General features: G+C 42.7%; 1 protein-coding gene across 2 annotated transcripts in view; it reads right to left on the bottom strand.

Moving 5' to 3' along the window:
• The window catches only part of LOC115079357 (sodium/hydrogen exchanger 11-like), a 561,464-nt gene that overhangs the window by 254,462 nt on the left and 281,123 nt on the right, over positions 1-25,879 (bottom strand). For both annotated transcript variants that reach the window (XM_029582861.1, XM_029582862.1), the window contains exon 4: positions 16,173-16,271. In XM_029582861.1, coding sequence (XP_029438721.1) covers positions 16,173-16,271 — 99 coding nt within the window. The remainder of the gene's footprint in view (positions 1-16,172; positions 16,272-25,879) is intronic.

Genomic DNA, 25,879 nt, shown 5'->3' with positions numbered 1-25,879 from the left:
CCGGGGCTTACTCGCGTCCAGGGTCTCTGCGCGCACCAGAAGCTTATACAAAATAGGCGCGCCGGATTTACGCGCACAGGGCATTTAAAATACGCCCCTATATGTCAAAGATGGCTTACATCTCTCTGTGGCAGGAAGAAGGATCCTAAGAGAGAAATTCAAATCCTATGTCATAAGGCATTTAAACTAGAAGCCGGGGGTGGCAGAAAGAAATTAGAATGTCATCCCCCAAATACAAATGCAAATGTAATGGAAAAGGGTGAAGTGGATAACAAAACTCAACTAAATAAGTCACAAAAGGAGTCCAAGAAAAGAAATAACCTGAACGAGAAAAGCTGGAAAGCTATTTATTTATTTATGAATTTCTTTTTTTTTTTTAATATACCAACATCCGTTTGCACATCGTATCGGTTTACAAATAACTTGGAACTTTTAGGCAAAGCCTTTACATGGAACAGTAAATTCAAAACTATATAGTAACAAGGAACAGTAAACTATGACTATATGAACAAGGAACTGTTTGAAGCAAGTAATAGAAAAATTGATAGATCAGGTAGGGAGAAGCAAGGCTACTGGAGCAAAGGCATAGGGAGAAAATGAAGATTAAGATAAGAGAAAGCATGTTATATACATAAGGTTAAGGAAGGATTAGATCGAGAGTTAACAGCAAATAATAGAAACAAAATCAGTAGTAAGAGTTTCAGGAATTCATCAAAGGCATTAATGTGATGGCAAATAGTACAAGGTTGTTCAGTAAGATGGAAAAGAAGTAAAGACGAGTGGGTACAAAAATAGGAGGGAGTGAGATCATGAGGAGAGAGACAGAAGATGTAATGAGAAGTAATGAGAAAATTCAATGACTAAATTACACAAGATTCAGATATTCGTCTCAGTGTGGGGAGAGTTGGACGGGTAGGCCTGTAGGAACAGCCATGTTTTTTGCTTTTTTTTAAATTTAGGTGTGGATGTCTCGGTGTGTAAATCTGGAGGGAGGGAGTTCCAGAGGGCAGGGCCAGCTAGGGAGAAAGCTCTGTTCATTGTGGAGATAAGTCTGGTGGATTTGATTGAGGGAGTGCGGAGTGTTCCTTGGAGGGCGAGGCGAGTGGGTCTTGTGGAGGTGTGAGGGAGGAAAGGAGGGCTGATCCAGTGGAGGTTTTCATTTATAATGCTTTTATGGATGAGAGATAGTGCTTTGAAAAGGATTCGTGATTGAATTGGAAGCCAATGTAGTTCAATAAGAGTAGGGGTAATGTGATCTCTTTTTTTAGAGTTTGATAGAATACATGCTGTAGCGTTCTGTAGGAGTTGCAAGGGTTTGATGTATGTGGAGGGGAGGCCAAGGAGGAGAGCATTATAGTAGTCGATTTTGGAGAAAATAATCAACTGAAGTACTGTGCGAAAATCGGAGAAGTGCAGAAGGGGTTTGAGTTTTTTAATTGTTTGTAGCTTGAAATAGCAGTCGCTTAAGATGGATTTAATAAAGGGTTTGAGGGTGAGCTGGTTGTCAATAAGAGCACCCAGGTTGCGGGTATGTGAGGGGAAGGTGGAAGATGAGTAAGAGGGGGGGATAGAGGGAGATGGACGTTTGGTGGAGATGAGGAGTTCAGTTTTTTTGAGGGTTGAGGGCAAGGTGCAAGTCTGTGAGAAGTTGGTTGATGGCGGTAAGGCATGATTCCCAGTTTTGGAGAGCGGTTTGGATGGAGTGAGAAAAGGGGAAAAGAATTTGCACGTCATCTGCATAGATGAAGTGTTTGAAACCGAGGTTGGTGAGGAGGGTGGTGAGGGGAAGCATGTAAATGTTGAACAGGGTGGAGGAGAGTGAGGAGCCCTGAGGAACGCCCTGATGAAGACTAATGGGTTCGGATTCGTTGTCAGCGAGGACAGTAAAGTGACGATTTTGTAGGTAAGATTTAATTCCAGAAATACCAATACTGCTGAGGATGTTGATAAGGATGGTGTGGTCGACAGTGTCAAAGGCTGCAGAGATGTCCAACATAGCGAGCAGGTATGAGCTACCAGTATCAATTCCTTTGATTATGGTGTCAGTAAGGGAAAGAAGTAAGGTTTCAGTACTCAGATGCTTCCGGAAACCATATTGTGTTGAGGGAAGAATGTTGTATTGTTCGAGGTAGTCAGAAAGGCGAGAGTTGACTAGTTTCTCAAGGATTTTCGCTAAGAGTGGGAGATTGGAGATAGGTCTGAAATTTGACAGGGTGGAGGAATCAAGGTTAGGTTTTTTGAGGATGGGTTTAACCACCGCTTGTTTGAGTATATTGGGGACCATACCTTGTTCCAAGGAGCAGTTGTAAATGATAGAAAGAGGCTTGGCAATTGCTTTGGGAATAGACAGAAGTAGTTTGGACAGTATGGTTTCGGAGGGGTGGGAGGAATGCCTCATTTTTCTTAAAATGTTTTCTATTTCCAGGGAGGAGGATGAGTCAAAAGTTGACAGGGTAGAAGAGAAACTGAAGGTGGGAAGAGTCACGTTTTTGGTGTTAAGAGAGAATTGTGCGGTGAGGGAGGAGACTATTTTTAAAGAAGTGTGCTAGTTCGTTGCAGCAATTCTTTGACGTGGGTGTTTGAGGTTGCATAGGGGAGGAGTTGGTGAGGTCGGTAATCATGGAAAAGAGGGCCTTGGGATTGTATTGGAAACCATGTATCTTTCTGGCATAATAATCTCGTTTGGTAAGAAGGATGGTTTTTCTGTAGTCGTGCATGAGTTGATAGTAAGCAGTTTTGGTTGCTGGGGAGGGGTGTTTGCGCCAGCGCCTTTCTGCGGTTCTAAGGCAGGTTTTGAGGTTCTTGAGTTCAGGTGTAAACCAGGGTTTTTTATTTGGGTGGGCCGGCTTAATGGTTTTTGTGGCAACAGGGCAGAGTTTGTTAGCAATGTTAAGGGTGAGGTCATCCCAGGAGGAAAAGGCGTTGTCAGGTGATGAGAGGTCAAGTTGGTTAGAGATGTCTGAGCATGCTTGAGTGAGGGTGTCTAAGGTGCAAGTTTTACGGTATTTGAAGGATAGTGGCTGGGTAGGAGGGGCAGGGGTAGGTTGTGGTAATGTGAGGGTGGTTTGTATAATGGAGTGATCAGACCAAGGTACCACAAGACATGAAGGAGAGTTGATGGTTTTAATGGGGGATTTAGTAAAAATGAGATCAAGGGTATGGCTGGCTTTGTGGATGGGGGAGTGTATGATTTGTGTAAAGCCCATTGCTTCGAGGGAAGAGATGAAAGCTTCGCATGTTGGGGATTGTGGGGAGGAATCAACGTGAAGGTTAAAATCACCAAGGAGAAATGTGGGTATTTCAAGAGAGAGAGTGTCGGCAAAGAATTCAATAAGAGGGGAGGAGTCTTTCTCTAGTAGACCAGGGGGGGTGTAGATGAGACAGATTTGGAGAACTTTTGATTTAAAAAAGCCAATTTCGTACTGGTTGGGAAGATTGCATTTTTGGGAAATGAGCTTAAGTTCCTTTTTTGCAGCAAGCAGTAAGCCGCCTCCTCTTTTCTTTTTGCGGGGTATCGAGAAAAAATCATATATATCGGTGGGGAGCTGATTAATAAGTGGAGTGTTATGGGGTTTAAGCCAAGTTTCAGTTACGGCACAGATTTCTGGGTTGGAGTCCATTAGGAGGTCATGGAGAAGATGTGTTTTCTTTTGGAGGGATTGGGCATTGAAAAGGAGTAGTGAAATTAGAGAGAGGCTGAGGAATTAAGTAAGGGGGGAAATAAGAATAGGAGTAAGCCTTCTTTGGAGGCGTGAGGGTGGGTAGGGCACGAGGGGGGATAAATTGTTATGACTGGGCTCCGGTCAGGAGTCGTGAACACCACCCAGAAGGGTGGCTCCAGGTTGAGAGAGACAGGAATGGCTGAAACAGAGTCTGGGTCCAGGCTGGGTCAGGGCAGGCGGCAGAAAGCAGTGTCTAGGTTCAGGCTGGGTCAGGGCAGGCGGCAGATAGCAGTGTCTAGGTTCAGGCTGGGTCAGGGCAGGCGGCAGAAAGCAGTGTCTAGGTTCAAGCTGGGTCAGGGCAGGCGGCAGATAGCAGTGTCTAGGTTCAGGCTGGGTCAGGGCAGGCGGCAGAAAGCAGTGTCTAGGTTCAGGCTGGGTCAGGGCAGGCGGCAGAAAGCAGTGTCTAGGTTCAGGCTGGGTCAGGGCACAGTAAGCAGGGCAAGGCAGGTCAGAAGACCCGTAGGCCACACACACACACAGAAGGCCCGTAGGCCACACACCGTAGTCGGGGCAAGGCAGGTCAGAAGGCCCGTAGGCCACACACACACACAGAAGGCCCGTAGGCCACACACCGTAGTTGGGGCAAGGCAGGTCAGAAGGCCCGTAGGCCACACACACACAGAAGGCCCGTAGGCCACACACCGTAAGGCAGGTCAGAAGGCCCGTAGGCCACACACACACACAGAAGGCCACACACCGAAAGGCAGAGCAAGGCAGGTCAGAAGGCCCGTAGGCCACACATACACAGAAGGCCCGAAGGCCACACACCGAAAGGCAGAGCAAGGCAGGTCAGAAGGCCCGTAGGCCACACATACACAGAAGGCCCGTAGGCCACACACCGTAAGCAGAGCAAGGCAGGTCAGAAGGCCCGAAGGCCGCGCAAGGCAAGGCAAGGAAAGGCCCGAAGGCCGCGCAAGGCTAGAGCAGGGAGCCCAGGTGAGCTCGATGCCGAAGCACCGAGGCAACTGTCAGGCAGGGTTATAAGGGCACACCCAGAACATAGAGTGGACAGAGGAGATGGACTGGGCCTGTCAGGAAAGCCAGCACTAGAGGGACCCCTGGTGGTGAGGCGGTTGCACTGCAGCCAAAACTGTAACATAAATTAGAGTGGTAAATACGATGGGGGGGTATAGGGCAGTTACATGAGAAAGGTGGCATTGTTGAAGGATTGAGCACAAATGCTCGTAGTTTGGGCAATAAAATCCCAGATCTGCAAGCCCTAATGGTGGAGGTGGACTTGGACATTGTTGCTGTCAAGGAGACATGGTTCACGGAATCTCATGATTGGGATACGGCAATACCGGACTATAACTTACTCGCTAACTTATCTATATTGCAACCGAAACCTGTATTTCTTTATTAATCGAAACATGTAAACCATTGTGATAGCGAAACTTGACAATGGTTTATAAAACTCGATATATAAATAAATAAATAAATAAATAAAATAAACTTATTAAGGAAGGATAGAGAGGACAGGAAAGGGGGAGGGATTGGCTCTTTATGTCAGAAACAATATCCAAGCATCTGAGCTGCAAGGAAGATGGGGCAAAGAAGAAGCACTATGGGCGACCTAAAAAAAGACGATGGGGCTTCCATTTTTATTGGAGTGGTTTACAAGCCTCCAAATCAAATGGAAGAGCTTGACAAAGATCTGGTTGAAGACATTCAAAAGATGGGAAAAAAGGGAGAAGAGGTGATTGTTGGAGATTTTAATCTGCCGGATGTAGACTGGAGAATCCCTTCTGCAGAATCAAACAATAGTAGAGAGATAGTGGATGCCCTGCAAGGGGTTCTGTTCAAAGAAATGGTAATGGAACCCATGAGGAAGGGAGATATACTCGATTTATTGCTCACTAATGGAGATATTGTCTCTAATGTCCAGGTAGGTGCCCACCTCAGCACCAGTCATCATCATACGGTATGGTTTCATATCACAAATAGGATACGGAGAAGTAGCACGAAGACCCGAGTTTTGCAGTTCAAAAACACTGACTTTGATGAAATGGGGAAGTACCTAGAGGAAAAACTAGAAGGCTGGGAGAACAAGAGAGATGTGGAACAACAGTGGACCAAACTAGGGATGTGAATCGTTTTAGGACGATTAAAATTATCGTCCGATAATTTTAATATCGTCTTAAACCGTTATGGAACACAATACAATACAGATTCTAACGATTTATCGTTATAAATCGTTAGAATCGTGAGCCGGCACACTAAAACCCCCTAAAACCCACCCCCGACCCTTTAAATTAAATCCCCCCCCCTCCCGAACCCCCCCCCCAATAACTTAAATAACCTGCGGGTCCAGCGGCGGTCCGGAACGGCAGCGGTCCGGAACGGGCTCCTGCTCCTGAATCTTGTCGTCTTCAGCCGGCGCCATTTTCCAAATGGCGCCGAAAAATGGCGGCGGCCAAAGACGAAAAAGATTGGACGGCAGGAGGTCCTTCCGGACCCCCGCTGGACTTTTGGCAAGTCTCGTGGGGGTCAGGAGGCCCCCCACAAGCTGGCCAAAAGTTCCTGGAGGTCCAGCGGGGGTCAGGGAGCGATTTCCCGCCGCGAATCGTTTTCGTACGGAAAATGGCGCCGGCAGGAGATCGACTGCAGGAGGTCGTTCAGTGAGGGTTCCGGCGCCTCGCTGAACGACCTCCTGCAGTCGATCTCCTGCCGGCGCCATTTTCCGTACGAAAACGATTCGCGGCGGGAAATCGCTCCCTGACCCCCGCTGGACCTCCAGGAACTTTTGGCCAGCTTGTGGGGGGCCTCCTGACCCCCACGAGACTTGCCAAAAGTCCAGCGGGGGTCCGGAAGGACCTCCTGCCGTCCAATCTTTTTCGTCTATGGCCGCCGCCATTTTTCGGCGCCATTTTGGAAAATGGCGCCGGCTGAAGACGACAAGATTCAGGAGCAGGAGCCTTAACGATTTTTAACGATTTTTCACGATATTTTACCCCCCCAAACGGCAACAATACGATTCCCTCCCCCTCCCAGCCGAAATCGATCGTTAAGACGATCGAGGACAAGATTCACATCCCTAGACCAAACTAAAAGGAGCAATTACCAAGGCAACTAATCTATATGTTAGAAAAGTAAAGAAAAGCAAGAGAAAAATGAAACCTACCTGGTTCTCAAAGAAGGTGGCAGACAAAATAAAAGCTAAAAGAACAGCATTCAAGAAATATAAAGGGAGATGAAGAAAGCAATCAAGTAAGTGAAAATTCAAGCGGAAGAAAGGATTGCCAAAGAGGTAAAGCGAGGTGTCAAAAACATTTTTTAGATACATCAGTTAAAGGAGAAAAGTCCAAAGTGGTATATTGAAATTGAAAGGTGAAAAGTATCAATGGGTGGAGTCAGATGAAGAAATAGCAGAATTATTAAACGAATACTTCAGTTCAGTATTCACTAAAAAAGACCCCGGAGAAGGACCAATGCTAGTTAACAAGAAAGTGGAGGGGAGCGGAATGGATGAAACTCCGTTTACGGAAGAGAATATATGGGAAGAGCTAGGAAAAGTGAAGGTGGGCAAAGCCATGGGTCTGATGAGATTCATCCCAGGATACTGAGGGAATTCAGAGATGTGCTGGCGGCTCTGCTGTGTGACCTGTTCAATAATTCCCTGGTGCCAAATGATTGGAGAAGAGCGACGGTGGTTCCACTTTACAAGAGTGGGAGCAGAGAGGAGGCTGGAAACTACAGGCCATTTAGCCGCACCTCGGTGGTGGGAAAAGTATTGGAGTCGCTGAAGGAAAGAATAGTGAACTATCTACAAGCAGCAGAATTGATGGACCAGAGGCAGCATGGTTTCACCAAGGGAAAGTTCTGTCAGACAAATCTGATCGACTTTTTTGATTGGGTGACTAAGGAATTGGTTCGAGGAAGTGCGCTCAATGTCATAAGAACATAAGAAAATGCCATACTGGGTCAGACCAAGGGTTCATCAAGCCCAGGATCCTGTTTCTAATAGTGGCCAATCCAGGCCAAAAGAACCTGGCAAGTACCCAAAAACTAAGTCCATTCCATGTTACCATTGCTAATGGCAGTGGCTATTCTCTAAGTGAACTTAATAGCAGGTAATGGACTTCTCCTCCAAGAACTTATCCAATCCTTTTTTAAACACAGCTATACTAACTGCATTAACCACATCCTCTGGCAACAAATTTCAGAGTTTAATTGTGTGTTGAGTGAAAAAGAACTTTCTCCGATTAGTTTTAAATGTGCCCCATGCTAACTTCATGGAGTGCCCCCTAGTCTTTCTACTATTCGAAAGAGTAAATAACCAATTCACATCTACCCATTCTAGACCTCTCATGATTTTAAACACCTCTATCATATCCCCCCTCAGTAGTCTCTTCTCCAAGCTGGAAAGTCCTAACCTCTTTAGTCTTTCCTCATAGGGGAGTTGTTCGATTCCCCTTATCATTTTGGTAGCCCTTCTCTGTACCTTCTCCATCGCAATTATATCTTTTTTGAGATGTGGCGACCAGAATTTATTTATTTGTTTATTTAGGGTTTTTATATACAGATTTTCTTGATACAGATCAAATCAACTCGGTTTACATAGAACGATAGTACATTAACAATAATTAGTCAAACAGTTTCAAGGTGTGGTCTCTCCATGGAGCGATACAGAGGCATTATGACATTTTCCGTTTTATTCACCATTCCCTTTCTAATACTTCCCAACATTCTGTTTGCTTTTTTGACTGCCGTAGCACACTGAACCGACGATTTCAATGTGTTATCCACTATTACACCTACATCTCTTTCTTGGGTTGTAGCACCTAATATGGAACCCAACATTGTGTAATTATAGCATGGGTTATTTTTCCCTATATGCATCACCTTGCACTTATCCACATTAAATTTCATCTGCCATTTGGATGCCCAATTTTCCAGTCTCACAAGGTCTTCCTGCAATTTATCACAAGCTGCTTGTGATTTAACTACTCTGAACAATTTTGTGGCATCTGCAAATTTGATTATCTCACTCGTCGTATTTCTTTCCAGATCATTTATAAATATATTGAAAAGTAAGGGTCCCAATACAGATCCCTGAGGCACTCCACTGTCCACTCCCTTCCACTGAGAAAATTGTCCATTTAATCCTACTCTCTGTTTCCTGTCTTTTATCCAGTTTGCAATCCACGAAAAGACATCGCCACCTATCCCATGACTTTTTACTTTTCCTAGAAGCCTCTCATGAGGAACTTTGTCAAACGCCTTCTGAAAATCCAAGTATACTATATCTACTGGTTCACCTTTATCCACATGTTTATTAACTCCTTCAAAAAAGTGAAGCAGATTTGTGAGGCAAGGACTTGCCCTGGGTAAAGCCATGCTGACTTTGTTCCATTAAACCATGTCTTTCTATATGTTCTGTGATTTTGATGTTTAGAACACTTTCCACTATTTTTCCTGGCACTGAAGTCAGGCTAACTGGTCTGTAGTTTCCCGGATCTCCCCTGGAGCCCTTTTTAAATATTGGGGTTACATTTGCTATCCTCCAGTCTTCAGGTACAATGGATGATTTTAATGATAAGTTACAAATTTTTACTAATAGGTCTGAAATTTCATTTTTTAGTTCCTTCAGAACTCTGGGGTGTATACCATCCGGTCCGGGTGATTTACTACTCTTCAGTTTGTCAATCAGGCCTACCACATCTTCTAGATTCACCGTGATTTGATTCAGTCCATCTGAATCATTACCCATAAAAACCTTCTCCATTACGGGTACCTCCCCAACATCCTCTTCAGTAAACACCGAAGCAAAGAAATCATTTAATCTTTCCGCGATGGCCTTATCTTCTCTAAGTGCCCCTTTAACCCCTCGATCATCTAACAGTCCAACTGACTCCCTCACAGGCTTTCTGCTTTGGATATATTTTAAAAAGTTTTTACTGTGAGTTTTTGCCTCTACAGCCAACTTCTTTTCAAATTCTCTCTTAGCCTGTTTTATCAATGTCTTACATTTAACTTGCCAATGTTTATGCTTTATCCTATTTTCTTCTGTTGGATCCTTCTTCCAATTTTTGAATGAAAATCTTTTGGCTAAAATAGCTTCTTTCACCTCCCCTTTTAACCATGCCGGTAATCATTTTGCCTTCTTTCCACCTTTCTTAATGTGTGGAATACATCTGGACTGTGCTTCTAGAATGGTATTTTTTAACAATGACCACCATGCCTCTTGGACATTTTTTACTTTTGTAGCTGCTCCTTTCAGTTTTTTTCTAACAATTTTTCTCATTTTATCAAAGTTTCCCTTTTGAAAGTTTAGCACAAGAGCCTTGGATTTGCACACTGTTCCTCTTCCAGTCATTAAATCAAATTTGATCATATGATCACTATTGCCAAGCGGCCCCACCACCGTTACCTCACTCACCAAGTCCTGTGCTCCACTGAGAATTAGATCTAAAATTGCCCCCTCTCTCGTCGGTTCCTGAACCAATTGCTCCATAATTCCATTATTCCATCCAGGAACGTTATCTCTCTAGCGTGACCCGATGATACATTTACCCAGTCAATATTAGGGTAATTGAAGTCTCCCATTATTACCGCACTACCAATTTGGTTAGCTTCCCTAATTTCTCTTAGCATTTCACTGTCCGTCTCACCATCTTGACCAGGTGGACGGTAGTATACCCCTATCACTATAGTTTTCCCCGACACACAAGGGATTTCTACCCATAAAGATTCAATTTTGTATTTAGTCTCATGCAGAATGTTTATCCTGTTGGACTCTATGCCATCCCAGACATAAAGCGCCACACCTCCTCCCGAGTGCTCCTCTCAGCCATTGCGATATAATTTGTACCCCGGTATAGCACTGTCCCATTGGTTATCCTCTTTCCACCATGTCTCTGACATGCCAATTAAGTCTATGTCATCATTCACTGCTATACATTCTAATTCTCCCATCTTACTTCTTAGACTTCTGGCATTAGCATACAAACATTTCAAAGTTTGTTTTTTGTTTGTATTTTCATTCTGCTTTTTAATTGATAGGGATAAGTTGGAATTTTTTAGCTCAGGTGAGTTTTTAGTTACAGGTACTTGGACTACTTGGAACCTCACTGTCGGGATGCCCTAATTCTAATGCATCATTAGTATCCTTTAAAGATACCTCTCTCCGAACCATGCGCTGCTGAGTGACTGTTGGCTTTCCCCTTTGTTCTAGTTTAAAAGCTGCTCTATCTCCTTTTTAAAGGTTAGTGCCAGCAGTCTGGTTCCACCCTGGTTAAGGTGGAGCCCATCCCTTCGGAAGAGACTCCCCCTTCCCCAAAAGGTTCCCCAGTTCCAAACAAAACTGAATCCCTCTTCCTTGCACCATCGTCTCATCCATGCATTGAGACTCCGGAGCTCTGCCTGCCTCTGGTGACCTGCACGTGGAACAGGGAGCATTTCAGAGAATGCTACCCTGGTGGTTCTGGATTTAGGCTTTCTACCTAAGAGCCTAAATTTGGCTTCCAGAACCTCCCTCCCATATTTTCCTATGTCGTTGGTGCCCACATGTACCATGACAGCCGGCATCTCCCCAGCACTGTCTAAAATCCTATCTAGGTGACGCGTGAAGTCCGCCACCTTCGCATCAGGTAGGCATGTTACCAGGCGATCCTCACGCCCACCAGCCACCCAGCTATCTACATTCCTAATAATCGAATCACCAACTATGACGGCCGACCTAACCCTTCCCTCCTGGGCAGTAGGCCTTGGGGAGATATCCTCAGTGCAAAAGGACAATGCATCACCTGGAGAGCAGGTCCTTGCTACAGGATCCTTTCCTGCTGCACCTGGTTGGTGCTCTCCCATCATGAGATTTTAGCAAAGCTTTTGATACGGTCTCGCACAGGAGGCTTGTGAATAAAATGAGAAGCTTGGGTGTGAGTACCAAGATGGTGGCCTGGATAGCAAACTGGTTGAAGGACAGAAGACAATGTGTTATGGTAAATGGAACTTACTCTAAAGAAAGAGCGGTGATGAGCAGAATGCCGGTGTTGGAACCAGTCCTGTTCAATATCTTTGTGAGCGACATCACGGATGGGATAGAAGGTAAGGTTTGTCTATTTGCGGATGATACTTAGATCTGCAACAGAGTGGACATGCCAGAAGGAGTGGAGAGAATGAGACGGGATTTAAGGAAGCTCGAAGACTGGTCGAAGTTATGGCAGCTGAGATTCAATGCCAAGAAGTGCAGAGTCATGCATATGGGATGTGGAAATCCAAAAGAATTGTATTCGATGGGGGGTGAAGGGCTGATGTGCACAGAGCAGTAGAGAGACCTGGGGGTGATAGTGTCTAACAATCTGACGTCGGTGAAACAGTGTGAGAAGGCGATAGCTAAAGCCAGAAGAATGCTGGGCTGCATAGAGAGAGGAATTTTGAATAAGAATAGGGAAGTAATTATCCCCTTGTACAGGTCCTTGGTGAGGCCTCACCTGGAGTACTATGCTCAGTTCTGGAGACCTTATCTCTGAAGGGACAAAGACAGGATGGAGGCGGTCCAGAGAAGGGCGACCAAAAAGGTGGATGTTCTTCATTGAACGACTTATAAGGAGGGACTGAAAAATCTAAATATGTATACCCTGGAGGAAAGGAGGAGCAGGGGTGATATGATACAGATGTTCAGATACTTGAAAGGTTTTAATGATCCAAAGTCAATGACAAACCTTTTCCGTTGGAAAAAAGTCAGCAGAACCAGGGGTCATGATTTAAAACTCCAGGGAGGAAGACTCAGAACCAATGTCAGGAAGTATTTTTTCACGGAGAGGGTGGTGAATGCCTGGAACACCCTTCCAGAGGAAGTGGTGAAGACCAAAACTGTGAAGGATTTCAAAGGAGCATGGGATAAACACTGTGGATCCATAAAGCCTGGAGGATGGGAATGAAGAGAAGAGGTATAGGATTGGCTTGTAGGAATAAACACTGAGGATCCATAAAGCCTGGAGGATGGGAATGAATAGAAGAAGTATGGGGGTTGGCTCGCGGGAATGACGGCTACTACCTGGTGATTAATACCCTTATTCAATAAACATTCACATGGTTAATGAGACTCCAACATTGCTCTATGCTTCAATGGCAAGAGGAAATGTGGAAAAGAGGATTTCATTCAGGCAGCAACCAACAAGATAGCTCAGTCTGGGTAAACAAGCGTGGGAGTAGCTTGCTTGTTGCGGCGGTTACTACCCCAAACCAATTAAGCCTGATACTTCACTTTCAATGCATATCCAGTGTAAATCTCTGCTTCAACATTATCTCTGCTTCAACAGCAGGGGGGAATTGCACAGTCTGGGTAAACAAATAAGCATGGGAGTAGCTTGCTTATTGCAGCAGTTACTACCCCTAACAAATTAAGCCTGATACTTCACTTTGAATGCATATCCAGTGCAGCTCACTGCTTCAACAGCAGGGGGAATTAATTAATAGGAGTTACATCCAGTCAACATCTAACAAGACATTGATCTGAGCAGTATGAGTATACAAACATCGGGGTAACTTGCTCGATATGACGGTTATTACCCTCAAACATTAAGCCTTATGCTTCACTTTGATACAGCTCCAATACTGCTCTCTGCATCAGTGGTGGGGGTGGAAGGAAATTAGAATCAAAAAGCTACCAATAAGGGCCCTGAACTCAGCGGTTGGAGTAAGAGATAAGTATGAGAAAATAAGTGTGAAAACTTGCTGGGCAGACTGGATGGGTCTATTGGTCTTCTTCTGCCATCATTTCTATGTTTCTATGTTTGTGACATTCCCCTGATGACCCCAGCTATTGTTTGGAAGGAGCCCGATGCTATAAAATGCATGGTGTACAATAGTTTGGTGAGGAATGGTATAGTGCAAGACCTTTCTGTGATGGGATCCAGAACCCTTATGAGTCCTTGATATAATTCCACAATAACCTGAGAACTCAGGCGAAATCTTATAACTATGTGTTCCTGTGACATTTCCAGCAATATGGTTCGTGGATTAAAGAAGCACCCCGAGTGCGACCATGAGGTCCAAGATGGCTGAATGGTAAGACGCACGAGAGCGTCTCTCCTTAACTTTACCTTTTTACATGCCTCACTCAGGCCGCAAGAAGAGGGCGAGGGAGCGCCTTGCTCTGGAGACCCCCCCCCGCCTCAAGCGGTCTTTGGTCCTATGGATGCTCACCTGCATCGGGGAGCAGAAACTCCGGCTGTAAGCTCGCTGGTCATGGAACGGAGGAAAGAAGAGTCCGGAGACGGCCCTGAGCATTTGATGTCATCATCACCGGAGGATAGACAGCCTCCACTAAATCCCGCACTGAAACCTGCTGGTCAACTGTGGGAGGAACCGGAGGCACTGGAACTGAGTGCCGTGCAAGTTTCTTCTCCAGAGCCCGTGTTGACGGGGGGAACTGTTTCAGCGTTGCACCACCTAGAACAGGACGGAGGAGAAGCTACACCTGAAGCTGAACTGCAGCCACAGGGAGTAGAGACACTGGAGCAAGCTTCTGGAGGACTTGAGACTTTTGGACACATTTCTGAGCTGGTAAGGCCCCAGTTTTTTTCGTTGGAAACAATTTGGGAAGTTATTAAAGAAACTAATAGAAACATTTCTCTACAAATTCTACAAATTGATAAAAAAGTGGAAAAATTGGAAGTTCGAGTGACCAAAATAGAAAAGGAACAAGATGGGAATCAACAAAAACTACAAGTCTTGGAGGCTAATGTTGTAAGTGTAAAAAACTTACAACATGAAATGCTGAAAGAGAATCAAATTCTACAACAAAAATATGAAAATCTAGATAACCAAACTAGAGTAAGAAACCTTCGATGTATAAATTTCCCCAAGTTGCCATATAGTACCCCAAAGAGAGCTGGAGGAGATATATGATGGAGATTTTAAAAATCCCAGAAGAAACATTACCTATTTTATCAAAAGCTTATTATATACCATCGAAGAAGAGAATACAGACTGGCACGGATGATTTTCAAACTTTAACCCCAGGGAACATCAGTATTGGACATATCTGCAGTCCTTGAACAATCAGATCAAGCTACAGCGGTTTCTGCGACTTTAAATGTAGTATTTTTGTTAGAATCTGATAGGGAGTGGGTCCTTAAAAAGTATTTTTCCCATAGAACAGAAACTTTCATTGGCCACAAGGTTCAGATTTTTCCTGATCTCTCGAGGGCAACCCAGAAGCGTAGGCAACAATTTCTTATTTTGAAACCTCAAGTTTTGCAGCTGGGTTGTTTATTCCTACTAAAATTTCCCTGCAAGTGCTTAATCAAGCACCAAGGTAATTCATTCCTATTTTTCCAACCATCACAATTAATTTCATTTATTTCAAGTAGGAAGAATGTTTCTCTTCCTATTTATTTATTTATTTATTTTATTTTTAGATTTTTATATACCGGTGTTCCTGTATTAAAATACAGATCACATCGGTTTACATTGAAACATAAAAATTACGCCAAGAGGCGGTACATATAACAAGGTTATAGAACTTGGAAAACATGAAAACAGGTTCGAAAAATAACATTGAGAAAATTGTATAGTCTCTTTGAGAAACCAAATCATAAAATAAGGCGTAATTGTCTAAGATAAATGTGATCTGCAGAAGGGATTGCGATGGTGAGAAAATCTTGATAGCTAGAGGTAAAAAATAATCAAAGTTCTGGAAAAGCTTGGCTAAAGAGCCAGGTTTTAATTTTCTTTTTGAAGGAAGCGAAGCAGATCTCATGCACGCAGCTGCGCACATGCACGCAGCTGCGCACACATGTTATAAAATCAGGCGCAGATTTGTTCGCACCGGGTTGTGCGAACAAATCTACACCCGCGCGAATTTTTTTAAGATCTGGCCCAGGGAGTTTATTTTTACCCTCTCTGGATGTACATCCCGATGAGGAATTTGCACCTATAAACCTTGTGGGTCATGTTGGGAATAAAATTTTCAAAGGGTTATTTCACAGGAAGTTTATCTTTAAGACTGGCTTGTGAGCCAAAGAGAACAAAGTACCTAGGCTCTGCAAGCTTTTCAGGGAGGCATAAAATTGGGCTATAAATACAGTTCATGCATTTTCTTTAAGAAAATATAACCATGTTTGATTTCCAATTAATCTTAAAAATGGAACAAACAAATTATTTATTTATTTATTTATTTAGGGTTTTTATATACCGACATTCTCGATATACATATCAAATCAGGTCGGTTTCCATATAACAAAACTGTCGCCGGTAAGGCGTTACATTAAACAATAGACAAAGTATTGAACAGAGAACGTGTAGCGTAACATTAAATAATCAACAAATTATTGAACAAAAGAACTTAATCAAAAAAAAAAATTAAAATTAATCAAAAAAAAAAGAACTTAATCAAAAAAAAAAATTAAAATTAAAAAAGAACAAAAGAAATTAATCTGTATACTGGTAAACAAATACTATAGACAGTTCCATATCTGAAGACAAAGTTTTATTTGAAGTTACCTTCACAAGCCCAGACACCATTAAATGAATTCCCCGTGGCATCTCACCCTCCGCACATAGGATGTCCCCATAGTCAAAAACCAAGACTTTTGCTTTGCTCTAAAACAAAGAATTCAGGACAAAATCAGTTCACTAATAATGATACAATGCTATAAAGATCTTTCTTTGATTTGATTTCAACAATTTAGTTATGCTTATTCCAGCTGTTAAGAGGTTAGAATGAAAGCCCTGTTGAAAAATGATTGTACGTAGATAAAATAATTAAGATAAACCTTTTTAGCTAATGCTAGTGCTGTTTTTAAATATAAAGACTTTTTTATTACCCTTAAGTAGGGTGTTTTTATGTTTTATTAAGATTTATAAATCACCTATGTACAGTGGACTAAGCAATGTACAATTTCAACGTACATAATAAATAGGACATATAAGCAAGTATAACAAGGACAATTGTCTACAGCGCTGACTTACGTAGGTGTAAAAATGTCAGCAAGCCGGGAAGCCAGTGAAAGACCACCTAAAAGGTGATTGCCCAGTCCACTCAATCTGAAGATCGGAGGATCTACAGGAAGTGCTTCACAGACACACCATGGAAACTTTAAGATAAGTCTTTTTTCCCCCTGATGCAGCGAAGTCCGATACATCAGCTGATTTCGGGGTTTGTTCCATGTGTATGTAATTACTGAGTTGGAGATGGACTTGCTAACAGTATTTTATATATCACAATTAATTCACAAGCACATTTTAATTGCAGATTTGAAAAATATAAAAAGATACTTTGTTCTGAGGTGGACTTTTCTTTGTTCTACACTTTTTCCTGGAGTGAATGATTGAGTGGACTGGGCAATCACCTTTTAGGTGGTCTTTCACTGGCTTCCCAGCTTGCTGACACCTGTTTGGAGACAGATTATGATATATTTTTGTACATATGCGCTCTGCAAATGTATTATAGTGCTGGTCCTTTTTGTTTTGTTTGTTTGATAAACCTATAAAAGACAGCTTAGCACATGTCTTTGGGTTCAGTGTTGAGAGAAGGGAACAAACCAATAGCTACATCAAGCAGTGGGGTGGAGTGGGGTTAAGAACATAAGAACATACATACTGGGTCAGACTAAGGGTCCATCAAGCCCAGCATCCTGTTTCCAACAGTGGCCAATCCAGGCCATAAGAATCTGGCAACTACCCAAAAACTAAGTCTATTCCATGTTTCCATTGCTAGTAATAGCAGTGGCTATTTTCTAAGTCAACTTAATTAATAGCAGGTAATGGACTTCTCCTCCAAGAACGTATCCAATCCTTTTTAAACACAGCTATACTAACTGCACTAACCACATCTCCTGGCAACAAATTCCAGAGTTTAATTGTGCGTTGAGTAAAAAGAACTTTCTCCGATTAGTTTTAAATGTGCCACCCGCTAACTTCATGGAGTGCCCCCTAGTCTTTCTATTATCCTAAAGAGTAAATAACCGATTCACATCTACCCGTTCTAGATCTCTCATGATTTTAAACACCTCTATCATAGCCCCCCTCAGCTGTCTCTTCTCCAAGCTGTAAAGTCCTAACATATTTAGTCTTTCCTCATAGGGGAGCTGTTCCAATCCCTTTATCATTTTGGTAGCCCTTCTCTGTACCTTCTCCATCGCAATTATATCTTTTTTGAGATGCGGCGACCAGAATTGTACACAGTATTCAAGGTGCGGTCTCACCATGGAGCGTTACAGAGGCATTATGACATTTTCCGTTTTATTCTCCATTCACTTTCTAATAATTCCCAACATTCTGTTTGCTTTTTTTGACTGCCGCAGCACACTGAACCGACAATTTCAATGTGTTATCTATCCACTATGATGCCTAGATCTCTTTCTTGGGTTGTAGCACCTAATATGGAACCTAACATTGTGTTAGTATAGCATGGGTTATTTTTCCCTATATGCATCACCTTGCACTTATCCACATTAAATTTCATCTGCCATTTTGATGCCCAATTTTCCAGTCTCACAAAGTCTTCCTGCAATTTATCACAATCTGCTTGTGATTTAACAGGCCTTTGTTGTCTGGAATAACTTCTGAGTATAATATCTTGTCTGTGCCCTGTTATCCTTTGTTCTACACTTCCTAGATCTTCTGTTGCATGTTCTGACTCTGAGTGGATGCCTGTGTGTAGTTGAGTATATTGTGTGGATGCATGTTTGTCTCAGTTTAGTCTGGATTTGTTATACAGTTTCAACATCAGAAACGTTTCTCCATAAGTATGACCCAAATGCAGCACATAAGTGACTGGTTGTCTGTCAGTAAATTTGAGTGTGTAAAGAGTTTAAGTAGGACAAAAGCAAATTTTCTTTCTGTAAATGTTTTTTTTCTGTAGATAGAGGTATGAATTAGCCATTGTCCTTGGGTGACATCATCCAGTGGACATCATCCAGTGGTACCCAACGGACCTGTCTCTCCAAGTTTGTAGAGCTTTGATTCTATTGAGCATGTATGGAAATTGCAACTCAGGGGTTGCCTCATGAACCTCTTCAATCTATACCAGAGCTAGGACTGTTGAGTAGTCGAGTGTCTAGGGAGGAGGGCAGGAAGTCCATGCCTAAGTCATCCTGCCTATTTACAGATTACAACATTCATGGTAAGTAAACTTGCTTTTTTCCACTCGATAAGCATGCTGTAGTGCTTTTTTTTTTTTTTTCCATCCCAGACTATAGCAAGGAAAATGAACTACTTAGAAGTAAGGTTATACAGATCTGTCCTCCTAAAGTTATTGTCCCTTTTGGATTGTTTGTCTAGACAGTAGTAGGCTGTAAAGGTGTGGATGGAAGACCATGTGGCAGTTTTGCATATATTCTCAATGGAAACTGATTGCAGGTATGCAGTAGAGGAAGTGGTAGCTCACACCTGATGGGCTCTCATAAGATCTTTCAGGGTACAGCCTGTGATTGGGTAGCAGTGGAGGACAGATTGAGTTAACCAGTTCAGCAGTTGGTTACTGCTATGCCCCAAAGCGGTGACGACTTGTAATGAGGCTGAGTATGTTGTTTGTAGTATGCTAAAGTCCTCTTGCAGTCCATCGTATGGAGTGTTCTTTTCCCCTCATGCACATGATGTTTTTGGGTAGAAAGTGGGCAAAATGATGGATTGATTGATGTGGAACCCCAAAAACTACCTTTGGAATAAGCCCGCTCTCCAAAAAACGGAGAGCCGTGCAGAGGAGGCAAACCGGAGCCCAATACAAAAAACAAAAAGAAGAGGATAGAGAGAAGGAAAGGAAAGCTACAAGACTCATGCAGTGAGTCTACCACACCCCCTGAGAGGTACCAGGCCTATCAGAGGACAGCGAGAAGGGATTTAAATATCTGCACCTCCCAGCGGCGTCGCTCGCCGGGCTTCGCGCATCCGAAGGAGCACAACCTAAGGGGCCTGCCCCTTAGTGTGCCCCAGGACCCAGGACCGGGCCTCTATCTTCCTCAAATGGCCTGTCCAACACCGCCTCAAATGATCAAACTACAGCATTCACAAAATCTTCCTCTCCATTCTTCCAACCTCCCCAAACATTCATCCAACTTCCACCAGCCTCCTCCAGCACCCATCCAGATATCACCAAACACCCTCCAGCAAGCATCCAGATCCCATCAAGCATACCCCAGCACTCATTCACGACTCATCTGGACCTCATCAAGCATATTCCAGCACTGAACCACCACTCATCTGGATCTCATCAAGCATACCCCAGCACTCATTCCACCACTCATCTGGATCCCATCAAGCATACCTCAGCACTCATTCACCACTCATCTGGCTCTCATCAAGCATACCCCAGCACTCATCCACCACTCATCTGGATCTCATCAAGTATACTCCAGCACTCATCCACCACTCATCTGGATCCCATCAAGCATATTTCAGCACTCATCCACCACTCATCGGGATCTCATCAAGTATACTCCAGCACTCATTCACCACTCATCTGGACCTCATCAAGCATACTCCAGCACTCATCCAGCACTCATCTGGATCTCATCAAGCATACGTCAGCACTCATCCACCACTCATCTGGATCTCATCAAGCATACTTCTGCACTCATCCGGCACTCATTCAGCACCCATCCGGATATCATCTAGTAGACTCCAGCATGCATACGGATCTCATTAAGCATTTAACATCCTCCAGCACTCTTCCCTGAGCTCACCAAACACCCCCAGCACACCATCTACCTTATACCATCAACGACTATCTTCAGAAATACCAAAGATGGTGACATGGACTAACACGCCTCATCAGACTAAACACAGATACCTAATAAACATACCACTAATGAAAAATATTAAAAACATACTATGTCCAACCTTCCTGCTCATAAATGCTCAATCCCTTACCAAAAATACATGCTAATATCGGACATACTACAAGAAAAAAACCCTGATTTCATCGCCATAACAGAAACATGGTTCAAAAATACCGATCAAGTCTTAATGAACCAAATAGAAAACAATGCATATGACACATTTTCAATCCCTCGCATGTCCCGAAGAGGAGGAGGGCTACTCCTTATTATAAAAAAACATTTCTCAATGAAAGTAATTCCACCACAATCTCCCAAACAATATGAAATAGCTCTCTTTGACTCACAAAACCTACAAATATGCCTAGTATACTGCCCGCCCAAACTTCTTGATAACGATATTTATTTATTTATTTATTTTATTTGTGGTTTTTCTATACCGGCATTCGCAATAGGTATCACATCATGCCGGTTTACAATTAACAAAGGGGTGTCAAAAGAAGACACAATAAAAAACATTAAAAGGTGTTGAACTAAAAATGTTGCAGTTACAATAAAACAGGGAAATACACAACTGGGAGCAGAAAAGGCGATAGGAAGTTTAACAGAACGAACAAAATTTACATTTTTTTGGTATTTGTTACGTTATGGAGTTTTGCACTGTTGTTGTTTACTGTGTTAAGGTAAAGTCTGAGAGTCTGTTAATGGTGAGTTAAGGCTCTATTAATGGTTAGTTAAGGTTCAGTTGGGGTCTGGAAAGGCTTTCTTAAATAACCATGTTTTGAGTCTTTTTCTGAATGTTGGAAGGCAGGGTTCCTGTCGTAGATCCGGTGGAATGGAGTTCCAAGAGGTGGTCCTGCTGTGGAGAATGCCCTGTCTCTGAAGGTTATATGATGAGAGGTTTTAGAGTGTGGTACCTGTAGAGATTCTCTATAGGACTCTCTGATGGGTCTGGAGGAGATGTGTTTTCTGAATGGGATTTGTAGGTTGAGCGGTGAGTATTGATGGATAGCTTTGTAGATAGTGGTAATGGACTTATATATAATTCTGTAGTGAATTGGTAACCAATGTAGGTCTTTGAGGATTGGAGATATGTGATCTCTTCTCCTTGTGTTTGTCAATATTCTGGCTGCCGTGTTTTGAACCATCTGAAGAGGTTTAGTGATCACTATTGCCAAGCAGCCCCACCACCGTTACCTCTCTCACCAAGTCCTGTGCTCCACTGAGAATTAGATCTAAAATTGCTCCCTCTCTCGTCGGTTCCTGAACCAATTGCTCCATAAAGCTATCATTTATTCCATCCAGGAACGTTTATCTCTCTAGCGTGACCCGATGATACATTTACCCAGTCAATATTGGGGTAATTGAAGTCTCCCATTATTACTGCACTACCAATTTGGTTAGCTTCCCTAATTTCTCTTAGCATTTCACTGTCCATCTCACCATCTTGACCAGGTGGACGGTAGTATACCCTTATCACTGTAGTCTTCCCTGATACACAAGGGATTTCTACCCATAAAGATTCAATTTTGTATTTAGTCTCATGCAGGATGTTTATCCTGTTGGACTCTATGCCATCCCGGACATAAAGCGCTACACCCTCCTCCCCGACTGCTCCTCTCTGTCATTGCGATTATAATTTGTACCCCCGGTATAGCACTGTCCCATTGGTTATCCTCTTTCCACACCATGTCTCTGAGATGCCAATTAAGTCTATGTCATCATTTACTGCTATACATTTCTAATTCTCCAATCTTACTTCTTAGACTTCTGGCATTAGCATACAAACATTTCAAAGTTTGTTTTTTTGTTTGTATTTTTATTCTGCTTTTTAATTGATAGGGATAAGTTAGAATTTTTAGCTCAGGTGAGTTTTTAGTTACAGGCACTTGGACTACTTTTCTAATTAATGGAACCTCACTGTCGGGATGCCCTAATTCTACTATGCATCATTAGTATCCTTTAAAGATACATCTCTCCGAACCATGCGCTGCTGAGCGACTGTCGGCTTTCCCCTTTGTTCTAGTTTAAAAGCTGCTTCTATCTCCTTTTTAAAGGTAGCGCCAGCAGTCTGGTTCCAATCTGGTTAAGGCAAAAACGATTACCGGCATGGTTAAAAGGGGAGGTGAAAGAAGCTATTAGTTAGCCAAAAGATCTTCATTCAAAAATTGGAAGAAGGATCCAACAGAAGAAAATAGGATAAAGCATAAACATTGGCAAGTTAAATGTAAGGACATTGATAGACAGGCTAAGAGAGAATTTGGAAAAGAAGTTGGCTGTGGAGGCAAAAACTCACAGTAAAAACTTTTTAAAATATATCCGAAGCAGAAAGCCTGTGAGGGAGTCCAGTTGGACCGTTAGATGATCGAGGGGTTAAAGGGGCACTTAGAGAAGATAAGGCCATCGCGGAAAGATTAAATGATTTCTTTGCTTCGGTGTTTACTGAAGAGGATGTTGGGGAGGTACCCGTAATAGAGAAGGTTTTCATGGGTAATGATTCAGATGGACTGAATCAAATCATGGTGAACCTAGAAGATGTGGTAGGCCTGATTGACAAACTGAAGAGTAGTAAATCACCTGGACCGGATGGTATACACCCCAGAGTTCTGAAGGAACTAAAAAATGAAATTTCAGACCTATTAGTAAAAATGTGTAACTTATCATTAAAATTATCCATTGTACCTGAAGACTGGAGGATAGCAAATGTAACCCCAATATTTAAAAAGGGCTCCAGGGGCGATCCAGGAAACTACAGACCGGTTAGCCTGACTTCAGTGCCAGGAAAAATAGTGGAAAGTGTTCTAAACATCAAAATCACAGAACATATAGAAAGACATGGTTTAATGGAACAAAGTCAGAATGGCTTTACCCAGGGCAAGTCTTGCCTCACAAATCTGCTTCACTTTTTTGAAGGAGTTAATAAACATGTGGATAAAGGTGAACCGGTAGATATAGTATACTTGGATTTTCAGAAGGCGTTTGACAAAGTTCCTCATGAGAGGCTTCTAGGAAAAGTAAAAAGTCATGGGATAGGTGGCGATGTCCTTTCGTGGATTGCAAACTGGCTAAAAGACAGGAAACAGAGAGTAGGATTAAATGGGCAATTTCTTCAGTGGAAGGGAGTGGACAGTGGAGTGCCTCAGGGATCTGTATTGGGACCCTTACTGTTCAATATATTTATAAATGATCTGGAAAGAAATACGACGAGTGAGATAATCAAATTTGCAGATGAACACAAAATTGTTCAGAGTAGTTAAATCACAAGCAGATTGTGATAAATTGCAGGAAGACCTTGTGAGACTGGAAAATTGGGCATCCAAATGGCAGATGAAATTTAATGTGGATAAGTGCAAGGTGATGCATATAGGGAAAAATAACCCATGCTATAATTACACGATGTTGGGTTCCATATTAGGTGCTGCAACCCAAGAAAGAGATCTAGGTGTCATAGTGGAAAACACATTGAAATCGTCGGTTCAGTGTGCTGCGGCAGTCAAAAAAGCAAACAGAATGTTGGGAATTATTAGAAAAGGAATGATGAATAAAACGGAAAATGTCATAATGCCTCTGTATTGCTCCATGGTGAGACCGCACCTTGAATACTGTGTACAATTCTGGTCGCCGCATCTCAAAAAAGATATAATTGTGATGGAGAATGTACAGAGAAGGGCTACCAAAATGATAAGGGGAATGGAACAACTCCCCTATGAGGAAAGACTAAAGAGGTTAGGACTTTTCAGCTTGGAGAAGAGAACGACTGAGGGGGGGATATGATAGAGGTGTTTAAAATCATGAGAGGTCTAGAACGGGTAGATGTGAATCGGTTATTTACTCTTTCGGATAGTAGAAAGACTAGGGGACACTCCATGAAGTTAGCATGGGGCACATTTAAAACTAATCGGAGAAAGTTCTTTTTTACCTCAACGCACAATTAAACTCTGGAATTTGTTGCCAGAGAATGTGGTTCGTGGCAGTTAGTATAGCTGTGTTTAAAAAAGGATTGGATAAGTTCTTGGAGGAGAAGTCCATTACCTGCTATTAAGTTCACTTAGAGAATAGCCACTGCCATTAGCAATGGTTACATGGAATAGACTTAGTTTTTGGGTAATTGCCAGGTTCTTATGGCCTGGATTGGCCACTGTTGTAAACAGGATGCTGGGCTTGATGGACCCTTGGTCTGACCCAGTATGGCATTTTCTTATGTTCTTATGAGAGGAGACCTAATAATAAGAGTTGCAATAATCTAACTTAGAGAGATTATTGCTTGTAGGACAGTTCTGTAGTCATGAGAGTGGAAAAGTGGTTTTATTCTTTTTAAGACATGAAGTTTATGAAAGCAGTCCTTGGTAGTTTGGTTAATAAATGATTTCAGGTTTAGCCGATTATCAGTGATAGCTCCCAGGTCTCTTACTTGTGCTAATTGTAAGTTGGCTGGTGGATTTGAAGTGATGTTAATGTTTTCCGGGGATATGAAAAGGAGTTCGCTTTTTGAAGAATTTAGGATTAAGTTTAGGCTGGAGAGGAGGGCAGTTGATTTCTAGAAGGCACTTTTCCAAGAATTCTAGAATTTTTGTGATGGATTCTTTGAGGGGGATGACGATCTGGACATCGTCTGCGTATAAAAAAGTATTTTAGGTTCATCGTCTGCGTATAAAAAGTATTTTAGGTTCAGATTCAGTGGCAGAGAGGGAGAAGGTAAATGTTAAAGAGCGTAGGTGAGAGGGAGGAGCCCTGCAGAACTCCTAGAGAGGAGGGAAAACGCTGAGATTCTTTGTTATGTATTTTGACCTTGTAGCCGCTGTTCCCAAGGAATGTTTTGAACCAGGCCAGTGCCGTACCTGTTATGCCGATGTTCGCTAACTGATTTAGGAGGATGGAGTGGTTAACAGTATCAAATCCGGACGAGAGGTTCAGGAGGGATCAGTAGGTAGGCATGACCTTTGTCGAGGCCATGATGAGGGAATCTGTCAGAGATATGCGAAGTGATTCGGTACGTAATGGTTTTCAGAAGCCATATTGAGTAGGAACAGAAGTTTGTGGTCTTTCAAGGTAGTCCGATAATTTAGTGTTAACTAATTTTTCCATGACCTTGGCAATGAAAGGGAGGTTGGAAATTGGAAGAAAGTTGCTAGGATCTTTAGGATCTAAGTTTGGTTTTTTTAAGAGTGGTTTGATGGAGGCCATTTTAAGGTCATCTGGATAGATTCCTTGGGATAAAGAACAATTGATAATGTCTGCCAGAGCTTTGGAGATGGTGTCTGGGATTAGCCGAAGTAGTTTGGTCAGGATATGGTCAAATGGATGTTATGAGGGTTTCATTTTCTTCAGTACTGTTTGGATCTCTGAAGTTGTGATGGGTTTGAAGGTTTGGAGAGAATTGTCTGTTGGGGTAGAGATATGTGCTGGATGGCGAAAAGGTATTAGATTTTAGTT

This window comes from Rhinatrema bivittatum, chromosome 17 (genome assembly GCF_901001135.1).
Source record: "Rhinatrema bivittatum chromosome 17, aRhiBiv1.1, whole genome shotgun sequence".
NCBI lineage: Eukaryota > Metazoa > Chordata > Amphibia > Gymnophiona > Rhinatrematidae > Rhinatrema > Rhinatrema bivittatum.
The sequence above is the reverse complement of the archived record's forward strand: the minus strand, read 5'-3'. Positions and strand labels throughout refer to the sequence as shown.